Raw genomic sequence first — 11926 nt, 5'->3', positions numbered from 1 at the left:
GATGAATGACACCGGGGGTTCTGTCCAGAGGGGGACAGGAAGGGGACAGAACATCATGGAGGTACTAGAACTTGAGCTGGGCTTTCTTGTGAATTAGCTTATGAAAGAGAAACCAGAAATTTGTCCTTGAATAATGTTTCCTGTAAATGACCTTTTTTTTTTTTTTTTTTTTTTTTTAACTGTTTGGTCTTACTGGAAGTTGGCTTAGGAGCTTGGAGTGGCTGCAATAGAGGAAAATCTGGTGTTTTCCCCAATTTGCCCAAGTAAAAAGTATTGTTGCAACTGCATTGGGGCAGGAAGGGTAAGGAAAGTCCCCTGGTTGGTTTTCAGCTGGATGGAAACCAAGGTTACAATAGCACGGAGTCTATCCTCAGAGTCCCTGAATGGTGGACAAAGGTCACCTGTGCGGCAGCCTGTGGAAAGGGGTAGTTAATGGCGTGTGTGCTTGGGTCTGTTTGTCAACCAGGCCTTGTTTGGTTGAAATACGAAAGCAAAAGCTCCTAAGGCCAGAGAAAACTTCTCTTTTTGAAAGCGGTTTCCTGACAGACAGTTAAAAGCCTCAGACCCCAGCCCACCTAAACCATTCGAGGCGCAGGGCAGGGACGAAGCCGAAGCAGCCGCAGGGCCTTGGGGAAGGAGGCCCATGGAGAAGTTTCAAGCGGTGCTGGACCTGCACCTCAAGCATCGCAATGCTCTGGGCTATGGCCTGATGACCTTGCTGACCGCGGGCGGGGAGCGCATCTTCTCCACCACAGTGTTCCAGTGTCCCTGTAGCGCCACCTGGAACCTGTCCTATGGCCTGGTATTCCTGCTGGTACCCGCGATGGCACTCTTTCTCCTGGGCTACGTGCTAAACGCCCGCACGTGGCGACTGCTGACCGGCTGCTGCGCCCGAGGCACCCGCTGGAGCTGCGGCTCCTGCCGGCGCCGGGCCCAGGTGTGCGCGGAGCTCAGCGGGATGGCCGCAGTCGCGCCCCTCACCTGGGTGGCCGTGGCGCTCCTCGGGGGCACCTTCTACGAGTGCGCTGCTAGTGGGAGCGACATCCTGGTGCGGTATTTGTGCCCGGGGGGTGACCCCGCCTGTGCCGCCCAGCTGCCCCTGGTGCCGTGCAAGGCCAGCGCTCCCAACGGGCGGGACCTCCGGAAGGAGCTCAGGGCCCAGTCGCAGGTCAGGTGCTGGCGTTGGACGCGGTGGGGAGGAGAGAGGCGGGCTTCTGCGGGGCGGACCGGGTGGAGTAGAAATTGGTGCCCGGTTACCAAATAAGTGACACGGAAGACAAATTAGAATGGCCTCTTCCTTCTAATGAGCCGACAGCAAATATTTGAATAAACTGAATGAGAAAGAGGAAAGGCACTCATACAGTCGCAGGCACCTACTCTGGGCCAGACACGGTGCTAGACCCTTTACCCCCTACGTTATTCTCTTACCTCTTTAGAACTGTCAAGTTGTTTGCCCAGCCAGAACAAGGCAGAAGAATTGTCACAATAAAATAGGTCTTCCTGGCTCTAAAGCCAACACCCTACACTGCTTCTGGGCATATAAAACGCAGAGGTTCTTGAAAATGAATGCTTGTTCATTAGATTTGCCAAAATTCCACATGTTTTGAGTTCCAGTGGAGAGATATATAAGTATCTCCCTGGGCCCTTGACATGACTTGGAATATAACTGACTTGCTAAGCTAGCAGATGTACTGAGGGGCTTGGGAAGTTACTGCTACTCCTTTTTCTTAAGTGATTAAGACCTAAAACTATTGCTTGCTCATCATCATGACTGCTGAGTCGTTCAAACTTTATCTGAGGATCTTAACATTTCTTGTGAAACAGGTGATTAGATTAGTATTTTGTTGTGTTTTCCTAGATACTGGGCTGGATCCTGATAGCAGCTGTTATCCTCTTCCTTCTGATTTTTACATCTGTCACCCGATGCCGATCTCCAGTTAGTTTTCTGCAGCTGAAATTTTGGAAAATCTATTTGGAACAGGAGCAACAGATCTTCAAAAGAGAAGCCACAGAGCACGCAAACAAATTGGCGAAAGAGAATGTTAAATGTTTCTTTGAGTTCTCACATCCAGAGGAATTCAAAACCCCAAGCATGAAAGCCTGGCAGCGGATTTCCTCACTATATACTTTCAATCCGAAGGAACAGTACTACAGCATGTTGCACAAATATGTTAACAGAAAAGATACGAGTGACAGTATCAAATCTGCTTCAGGAGATACAGTGATTCCTGCTCTTGGCTTTGTAGATGCACCTGGTATAATTACTAGTGACGTGACCTTATGAATAAATAGAAAAATCTTTCTTTTCAGTTTTTGCTTCATTTAAAAAAATAAGCATTAGGATTATTTATGATGGCTTTCATCTTTTGGTCTTCCAAATTGTGGAAACATGGAATTTTAGATCTGAAATAAAAATTTAGAACTTTACCTCTTTATTCTATTAATTATTTAAAAAAGAAGTGAGGTTAAATGATTCACTCAAAGTGACAAACTGGAACTAGATTAGCAGTTTTATATCTCCATTCTAGGGTCCTTTTCACTGAATAATAATGCTGATTTTCAAATTAAAAGACTTTAGTGGCAAAGACAGTGAAAGAACAATTGAATTTCAGACCTTTCTTTTAGATTATCTGTTGTTAATTTCAAGTTGTCTTTCTTGCAGGCAATACCTTGTTTGGAATTTTAAAATACTGACATTTTATGTCTCTAATATAGTTACTAAACAAAAATACAAAAATCCATCATGAAAAAGAAAGTAAACTTTTTAAAATACAAAATTGAAAATTGAGTTTATGGTAACTGCAGGCAATAATTGTTCTCAGTTTGTCAGATCAGAGGGAAATTTTAAAAGTTGTTTATCATGGTAAATTTCAAGTATGCACAGAAGTAGAGAGGATAGTATTACAAACCTCTATATAGTCATTACACAGACTCAACAAATGGAGAAGTCAGATAAAACCAATACCATACAAATAAATATCGACCTATAAATTGTGACTTGATTTAGATTAGGGGAAGAGGGAACTGGGAAAGTCTGTGAGAAACTGAAGTCTGTAAAGTAGGAGAAGAGCATTTCAGTTTGCAGGAACAGTATGTGCAAAGACTGAGATGAGAAATATCTTAGCAGAACAGGAAGCCTTAAAGGTAAGTGGGAAAAAATGAGCAAGGGACAGATGGTGGAGCCCCTTGAAGTCATGCAAAAGGAGCCCCTTGGAGTCATCCTAGGAGCACTTTAGAAAGATTGATCTGCTTTTCTTGTAGAAAAAGGAATGGCAGGGGGAAGAGGGAGAGCCAGGGTGGAAATGGAGAGACTATTATCAGGAGGCCACAGCAGTGGAAATAAGCAGGAGTGAACTTGAACTGGGTTGATAGTGATGAAGATTGAAAAACGGAGATAGATTCAAGGTAGATTTTGATTATAGACATAGATAGAATTTGTTGATGGAGATGATGCAAAGATTTGTTGGGAACAACGATATCTACAGATAAATTCTGTTGCTTGATGATGCGAGGATTGAATTTTCACGGGACATTAGATTGTCATTCCTGCCCATCCTACAAATTTTGTGTGTTTAAAAATGAGATATGAGAAAAAAGAGATATGAAAACTTTAAACTGTAAAACAATTGAGCACTGAGTAGCCCTCTTTCCTCTCTTGGCAGACCCTCGTGTCGGCTTCTATCAAAGGTCATTAAAAAGAACTAGTCAGCAGGACTGAATGTCCTGTTATTGAGAGTCATATATAAGAAGAAAGTTCACAGCAGAAAATTCATGGTCAGTGTTTTTCTATTCCCTAATGAATACTTTTGAAAATCATATTGTGACTGCTTTCATTTTTGCTTCCTTTATTTTATTTTCCAATTTCTTTTGCACATTTTCCCTTTCAATACTTTTTTGCTCTGGTCTACCTTTTATAAGGACATCTTCGATAGTATCACATTGTCTCCATTTTGTTGATTTATGCTCCACTTTCTCTTGCAGTCTTTAATAATTATTGTTAAAGTATACATGCCTAAGATAAAAAATTATGAAGATAGATAAGTGTGTGAAATTAAAAGTAAAACTGTCTCATTCCTTTGCAATATAGTCTTTCCAGAGGAAGTCATACACTCTGGGTCTACACAAATATTATAAATGTAGTTCTGCCACTTTTTCACATAAAATATCATTGTTCCATGTACGTATATGACAATCTACCTCACAAAAAAATTACTGCATAGTATTCTACGGATTAGTATTGGTATGATCCCTTTTTTGTTAAAAAAAATACACACACACAACTACACACATATATTCATAAAGTATATAAAGATAAACACCAAATTGTCAAACTGGTCAATTATGGAAACTAATAAATGGGGGAGAGGGTTTGGTTTTAAACCTCACACACATCTGACCTTTGGATTTTTTGGTAATGAGTAATAAATATTAACTGTGTCATTAGAAAAGATTAAAAAGGACCCTTACTCTGGTGTAGGATTTTATATTCAACAAAACAATTTTGCATCTTTCACTTACTTTCATTTTCATGTACGTGGGGTACCCATGAAACACATCACTCACACAAGTGAGGAACTGAAGCTTAGAGAGCTTACACTATTAGTCCAAGGTTACATGGTCAACAAAAGCAGAACTAAAGCTGGGAAGCTGACTTCTCTGAATCATGAGGTTCAAAGTGTCTATTTGGCTGCTTTTATTACAGGTTCTTCCCTTTTTAGCCCATGTGCTCTTGTAAGCAGAGAAGATAAAGATGTCCTAGTGGCCCCAATATTTTTCATCTAATTCAGAAACTTGGCAACTGTTGATAGCTAAGACCATTTTGAACAACCACAGTGAGATCAAGACACAGCACAGTTATGTCATGATGGGAACATGTCACTGCTGTTTGATAGGACACACTACTCATCTGAACCTGGCCCCAAACACGCCACATCTTGGTCTCCAGAAGCATTTATTTCTACACTCCATGTATGTTTATCTGCTGGCTTACCAAGTGATTCTTCATAAACACCCTGGCTTTACACTGCCCTAAAGCCTTAAGCTTGGAAAAGACTCAGACACAGCATCTAATATTAATATTTGTTGATAACCATATTGTTCTAAGAGATGATTCTACAATGTATTGAGTACTGGCAAGATGATACAATTTACAGAGCATAAGATTATGCATGGTTTCTTTGCTCCATCCAAAGCCATGGACAGAAATATAGTCTATGAACTGATTAAAGAAGCAAGTCCTGAGGGAAATAGAATTAGCCACATACACAAATTTCTTTGGCTGAAAAACATCTTGGAACGCCCAAGTCTCACAACATCTTGCATCTTATCTACCAGGTAACCTATTATAAATAACCCTTCCAAAGACAAGAGATGGAGAAATACTCCCTAAGTCAGTCCCAGCAACAGCAACCACTGCCTATTTTGTCAGCAAGAAACTCCCACTAAGTGCCTACCATGTGTCAATCACTGGGCCTGCCCTGAACACTAAACCATTAGTTGATCTCATTTTCTCTCTTCCTCATCACCAACTTATGAAATACCTGTTGTGAAGTGCAATGTAAGGGCTGTGGAATTTATTATATTGCATTCTTATCTAAGGAAAGATACCTGTATCAAAGAAAGGCCATGGTCTGTCAAGATCCTTTGCCACAAAGAGCAGAACACTAAAAATTTCCAAATGAAAGAAAAATTCTACAAGATTAGGTAATTTATTATCATTTTTACAATTGTGAGATATCAAACATAGAAAAGAGTATATGAAACACTTATGTACAGTTTAAAAAATAGTAACAAAACAAACATCTATAGGACCACCAGAGAGGGAAAAGAAATAGTGTATTTCCAGTATCCCAAAAACCCCATGCCCATGTGCCTCTTCACAATCAACTCTTTCTACCTAGAAGTGGGAAGTGATCATTTCCTTACTTTTGTAGTCAGCAGGGTGGAGCCCCAGAACCACCAGAACAATCAGATTCAGATTTGGCCATAAACGTGGGAATTGGAGTCAGCACATTAAAGATGGCGGCCGTCTGCTCAGCTGTTGGGAAAATGACCCCACAGAGGGAAAATAGCAACTAGCTTCCAGTCCTGGCCTCAAGGTCACACACCTCAGTCTGCTCCCCATATGCCTCTGATGCCCACAAGTCACGGACCCTCCACTGGAGCCCAAGGTGAGTGACTATGAACGAGTGAGTCTGTGTGCGGACTATTTAAAAGGACACCTGGGTTTCCCACAACCTTCTCTCCCACCTGGATGGTTGGAATCCCTACTGTTTTTCACAACCAGATGTTGTGGGGGGCTCTTCTTCCTGGCACTAGTACTCTCGGCTGGGGAACCTGGAGTGGGCCTGAAGTTCTTCACTCCTCCAGGGGTAACCTGCGTGGCTGACGTATCCCTCCCTGTTTTCAACTGCCAAAGGTTTGGGACCAGCTTGGTTCGCCTCTCTGCCCCTCCTGTGAGTCTTGACGTGGCTTCTTCTTTATATACTTAGTTATAAAACTCCTGTCCACCCAGACTTCAGATGGTTATCCAGGTTGATTTTTCTGTAATTTAGTTGCAATTTTAATTTGTTCCTGGATGGAAGCAGACATGGTGTTTATCTACTCCACCATCTTGGATTTCCTCTTATTATCTGCTTTTATGTTTGTTTTTGTTTGGAAGATTATGTCTAAAACAACTTATTTTAATTGCTGTGTAATATTTCACTGCATGAATATACCATCTATAATAATCTAGATATCCATTTATCTGCTGATGGACATTTGGGTTGTTCTCAGTTTCTGATTCTTATGAACAATGCTGGAGTGAACATTCATGTACTTGAATCTGGTATATATGGATTAGTGTTTGTTCAGGGTGTGTTCTTAGGAATAGATGGTAACACAAGGACATGTACAAATTCTAGTTTGTTAGATAATGTTGAATAATTGCCATAATGGTTGTGCTGATTTACACTACTATGAGACTTCCCCGTGCTTCTTATCTTTGTAACCCTTGTTATTTCTAATTACTTACTTTTTGTCACTCTGGTGAATATGCAGTGGTATTTTTCACTGAGGTTTTAATTGGCATTTCCCTGACTGGTCAAGGCTTTTCCACAGCTTTTCATATGTTTACTAGCCACTTGGATATCCTCTTTTATGAAATGCCTAGTCAAACATTTTGCCACTTTTTATATGGAGATTGCTGGTCTTTTTCCTGTTGATTCATAAGATTTCATTATTTCATTCAGTTAAACCAACAAATCTTTATTGAGTGCCTGCTATGTTCTGGGCATATTTTAGGTGTTTAGGTACATCAGTGAACCAACAGCAAAGACCCTGACCTTGTAGAGTTTACATTCTAAGGAGAGAGAGAGAGAGATAATAGACAGTAAGCGTTATATGTAAAGAAGTAAATAATTGGGTATGTAAGGAGAAAAAGAATACTGTAAAAAAAAAAAAAAAAAAAAGAGAGAATACTCTAAGAGGCATTAGAAATGCTGGAAGTTAAAGAACTATTACCCTCATTGAGATGTAACCTTTGAGCAGAGACTTGAAAGGGTGGCCTGAGATGTGAGCTAGGGGACAAAAGTAGGCCATGAGGTCAGAGAGGTAAGGGGGTGGAAGACAGATCATACAAAGCATTTGGGCCATTGGAAGGAGTTTGGTTTTTGCTCTGAATGAACTGAATAACCACCTCACACATTCCCTAAAACACCTAAATTATCTGATGACTGAATCAGGCCATTGGATACCCTGGGATAATTAATAGAAGGCAAGAATTTGCTGATAAAAAAAGAGGAAGTGATGCTCCCTTTTAGACTATAGATGTCCATAGCCCTGGAATTAGGGAAATGATGCCTAAGACCTAATGGACTTTGTTACTGTGGAATTAAAATCAGATGGGAAGTGTGTGTGTATGTACATGAGTTCTCTTTTGGTGCCTTGCATACATTTTTGATAGTCCCTTTTGCTAGGAGAATATTACTCTAGAAAACTTGGTTTGATAAGATTATTGATAATGGTCAGAAATGAACTTATATATTCAATAGTTACAGATTGCTTTTAAAACTCTGTAGCTCTCTTTTCAGTGATTCTCCATGTCAAATTTTGGGCTCCATTTAACCAATGCCCTCACATTCACCATGAACTTCTTAATACATTCATTTTCAGTCATTCAAGAAGAAACATCCAAACATATATTGAGAATACCTACTATATGTGGGAGTTTTATAATACCATGATTAAGAACTTAGTCACTGGAGACAAAGTACTATTTACTGGGTGGCTTATGAACTACAGAAACTTATTTCTCACAGTTCTGGAGGCTAGAAGTCCAAGATTAAGGTACCAGCAGATTCGGTGTCTAGTGAGGGCCCATTTCCTTTTCATAAATGGCCATTTTCTTGCTGTGTCTTCACATGATGGAAGGGGCAAGCGAGCTCTCTGGAGTCTCTTTTATCAGGATATTAATCCCATTCATGAGAGCAAAGCCTCCCAAAGGCCCCACCTCCAGATCCTATCAATTAGAGATTAGGTTTCAATATATGAATGGGGGGCAGCAGACACAAATATTCATGTCCTAGCTGAGCCTCTACTAAGGATGTGACCTTAAACATCTCTCCAAATCTAAGTTTCAGCATCTACAAAATGTAGAACAATCATATTACTTACCCAGATGATTTTTGGAAAAATTAAATGAAATAGTGCCTAGAAAATGCTCAATAAACAAAATTTATTGTTATTGTTGTAAGGCAGTAGTTTGAATGGATTGAAGAAAAAGGAGAGAAATAACATTAATCTGTACTCTTAAGGAGTTTGTAGGCAAAAAGTAAACAGTTAACCATAATAGAAATAAGAATAAAATATATTGTAATAGAAATATAAGCAAAATGTTTTGAGAAAAGAGAAAATAAATTCTTCCTAGGATTTTTGGAGAAATTTTCATTAAAAAAAGAAATATTTCAGCTAAGTCTTGAGAATAACTTAGATTCCACTTATCAGGGAGAGATTGAAAAGTCAAGTTTACTGAAAATATAATCTCATAAACTCACAGGCTACCCAAAGCCACCCAATAAAGGCCTGTCCCAGTACATTCCTACTAAACAATGTTGCTTTGGAACATGGTAGTTAGCAACAAGTCCTAAAGGATTCTCTCTGGGATGCCATTTCAGGTTTTTTCCACAATAGCTCATCCCACTAGAGTGCTCTTTTCTTGAATTTATCCTCTTTTGGGGAGCATGGTGATTGTATTTTTCAATGTGATGATTCATGCAGTATGCGTAGGACTTTTTAAAACATGGTGGCAGTTTAAGAATCTATCTAATTCAAACCAATATTTCTATGGAAAACTAACTCTTTCAAAAGTCTTCCCAGCATATTTGCAGTGTCTGGTGATCCTTTTCCAGGTACTGAATAGCATTTGTGGACACAAATATTTTGCTTTGACATTGTGGATCAAAACAAATCAACTCCTTCCTATATTTAAAGCTCTTAGGTGCTTCCTTCCTTCTCCTTTGTCTCCTTCCCTTAACAATTTGCTTTTTCTTAGAGTCAGTCACTTACATTAAGCTCTGGTTTAATCACTGAACACTTTGTCTCGGGGGTCAGATGTAAGGTGCTGAGATGAAATTCTAGTTTCCCAAACTCTGTCTTCCCTGATTCTAGATTATTGCAATAGTCTTTTACTTGGTTTACCTGTTTGTAGTTCCTCCTTCTTCCAATCTCTCCTTCCTGTAATTGCATAATTAATTTTACCTAACACTGATTCTATCACCCTGATTGAGAGATCCCTACTGTTTCTCCTATCAAATCTGAACTCTAAGCTCCATGTAAGAAAGAGGTTACCACTCAATTTCTAAAAAAAGGAGACAAGTTTAAAAAAAAAGGAGACAAGCAAAATAGAACTGTGCTTGTAGGGCACAGTCTCCTTAAACAAAGAAATTTGCTGATCTTACAGAGGGTTTGAGAAAGTGGTAGATTTCAAGAATTTGTGGACTTTCTGAAGTGAGAATTGGCAGAATTTTAAGCATGGAAGTACAGTTATTGGAGTAACTGATTGGCTGACTTTCAGAAGTGTGAGATTATCACTGATTGGTTGACTTTTAGCATCATGGTTACTGAAGCAAAGTTGTTAATTGTCAACTGGGACAGGTTTCAATTTGGTTCTAGTAGTTTCTTATTCAAGGCTTGAGTCTGTGGCTCTTTCTATGTCCCAATTCCTTTCTTGAATTTAGGGGATAGGGAAATTTTATTTTCACATGATTAGAAAGAGACTGTCTGTTTGTTCCCCACTGTATACCCAGTGCTTAATATGATTGCTTAGTAAACATATCTATTATACATTTCTTTACCTGTCTGTCTTAGTCTGTTTGGGCTGCTGTAGCAAAATGCCATAGACTGGGTGGCTTATAAACAACAAAAATTTATTTCTCACTGTTCTTGAGACTGGGAAGTCCAAGATAAGGCACTGGCAGATTCACTGTCTAGGGAGAACCCGTTTTCTGGTTCATAGACAGCTGTCTGTTCACTGTAACTTCACATGGCAGAAGGAACGAGAGATCTCTGTGAAGAGTCTTTTAAAAGAGCAATTATGCCATTCATGAGGGCTACATCCTCATGACCTAATCACCTTATAAAGGCCCCACCTCCAAACACTGTCCCACTGGGAATTAGGTTGCAACATATGAATTTCGAGGGGACACAAATATTCAGTTCATAGCACTGTTGTTCAAAGCCTTTAAAATCTACCTGCCCCCCACTGCATCCCAAATAGCTACTCTTATTTTTCAATATTCCCCAATATATTATCTCTGACTTAATCAGGACTTGTGACTGTTATACCATGCCCATTGAACAGTATGAAACAAGCAGCCTCAGTTGCACCTCCCCACTCAATTGAAAAACAATTATATAAACATATTTAATATTTTTATTATGATAGAAAAGAAATAAAATTTGAAAGACAACACTTTTTTTTTCATGGAGTAGCCACTACCAACTTGGGTTATCGATGTTCCAAAAAACACAGTTTGGGAAACAGTAATTCAGATAATCAGAGGCAGATGGAAAATTAATGGTTTTTTGGCTTACTTCACAATATTCTTAAATCACATAGTCTATCCAAAAGTAGCAACTTGAATAAACCTAAGTCTGTGACATGGTCTAACTATGGGTCATCTTATTTCAATGGCCAAGCAAGTAGATAGATACATAGGGGATTCATTAAATCATAATTCATTTCATGGAGACCAGATCATCATGTGTTTAGTCATCTTTAAAGACACTTAAAAGCACTTGGAGAAAGGGTAGAGCATCAAAATAAAAAACAGATGTTTTTCCTCTTAAAAATCAAAACACTCCTAACCCCTTTCTTAGCTCCCAGCTCTGTTCAAGCTTTTTCGATGAGACAACTGTTCCTATCCAATTCATATGCAATCTAAGAAGACTAATTTTAATGATTCCACATTTTTTAACTTTAAAACCGCTTGACACTGTTCATACCAACAGAATTCCACAATCTTTCCAGCCTCATAAGCACAATTATCCTAGCTAGAAGCTGCTTAAATCTCCCTGCAGATGTCTAGTGAAGCTCTCTTTATAATATATTTTATTCTCTTAAAATCTAAATCTTTATTCCAGATCTTTTATATTACCACTACAATTTGAGATTCAACAATTTACACTTATTAAAAATAATGCTTGGTAAATAGGGCTATTGGCAGTGAAAGACAACTGAAAGAGGTACTTCTGGTTTAAATTGTTGGTTTGAAAGTACATATTCAACCACAGTAAAATAAAAGCAAAGAGGTCTTTTGAATGTCATAGAGCAAATAACAGGATTGGAAAAAGCAACACAATCTTTAGAAGCTGAAAAGCAGATGGTAAGTGGTAATTGGCCTAACAGACCTGAGAAATCTGAATTCTAGGCCAGAACTGGAGAAAG

The 11926-nt window shown here is 39.2% G+C and overlaps 1 protein-coding gene across 1 annotated transcript; it reads left to right on the top strand.

Moving 5' to 3' along the window:
- Positions 1 to 584: 584 nt before the first annotated feature.
- CALHM6 (calcium homeostasis modulator family member 6) lies at positions 585 to 2426 on the top strand. The gene is made up of 2 exons (XM_081038014.1): positions 585 to 1168; positions 1859 to 2426. The coding sequence occupies exons 1-2, from the start codon at positions 644 to 646 to the stop codon at positions 2282 to 2284; spliced, it is 951 nt and encodes a 316-aa protein (XP_080894140.1). The 5' UTR covers positions 585 to 643; the 3' UTR covers positions 2285 to 2426.
- The last annotated feature ends 9500 nt before the right edge of the window (positions 2427 to 11926 follow it).

Source organism: Rhinolophus hipposideros, assembly GCF_964194185.1.
Source record: "Rhinolophus hipposideros genome assembly, chromosome: 3".
Taxonomy (NCBI): domain Eukaryota; kingdom Metazoa; phylum Chordata; class Mammalia; order Chiroptera; family Rhinolophidae; genus Rhinolophus; species Rhinolophus hipposideros.
This window is presented reverse-complemented; position numbering and strand designations above follow the sequence as displayed.

What these genes read in the sequence shown, in the direction of transcription:
- CALHM6 (XM_081038014.1), top strand. Translation starts at nt 644, where the DNA reads ATGGAGAAGTTTCAAGCGGTGCTGGACCTGCACCTCAAGCATCGCAAT. An exon ending in AGCTCAGGGCCCAGTCGCAG is followed by an intron (nt 1,169 to 1,858) that starts GTCAGGTGCTGG and finishes GTGTTTTCCTAG; the next exon opens with ATACTGGGCTGGATCCTGAT.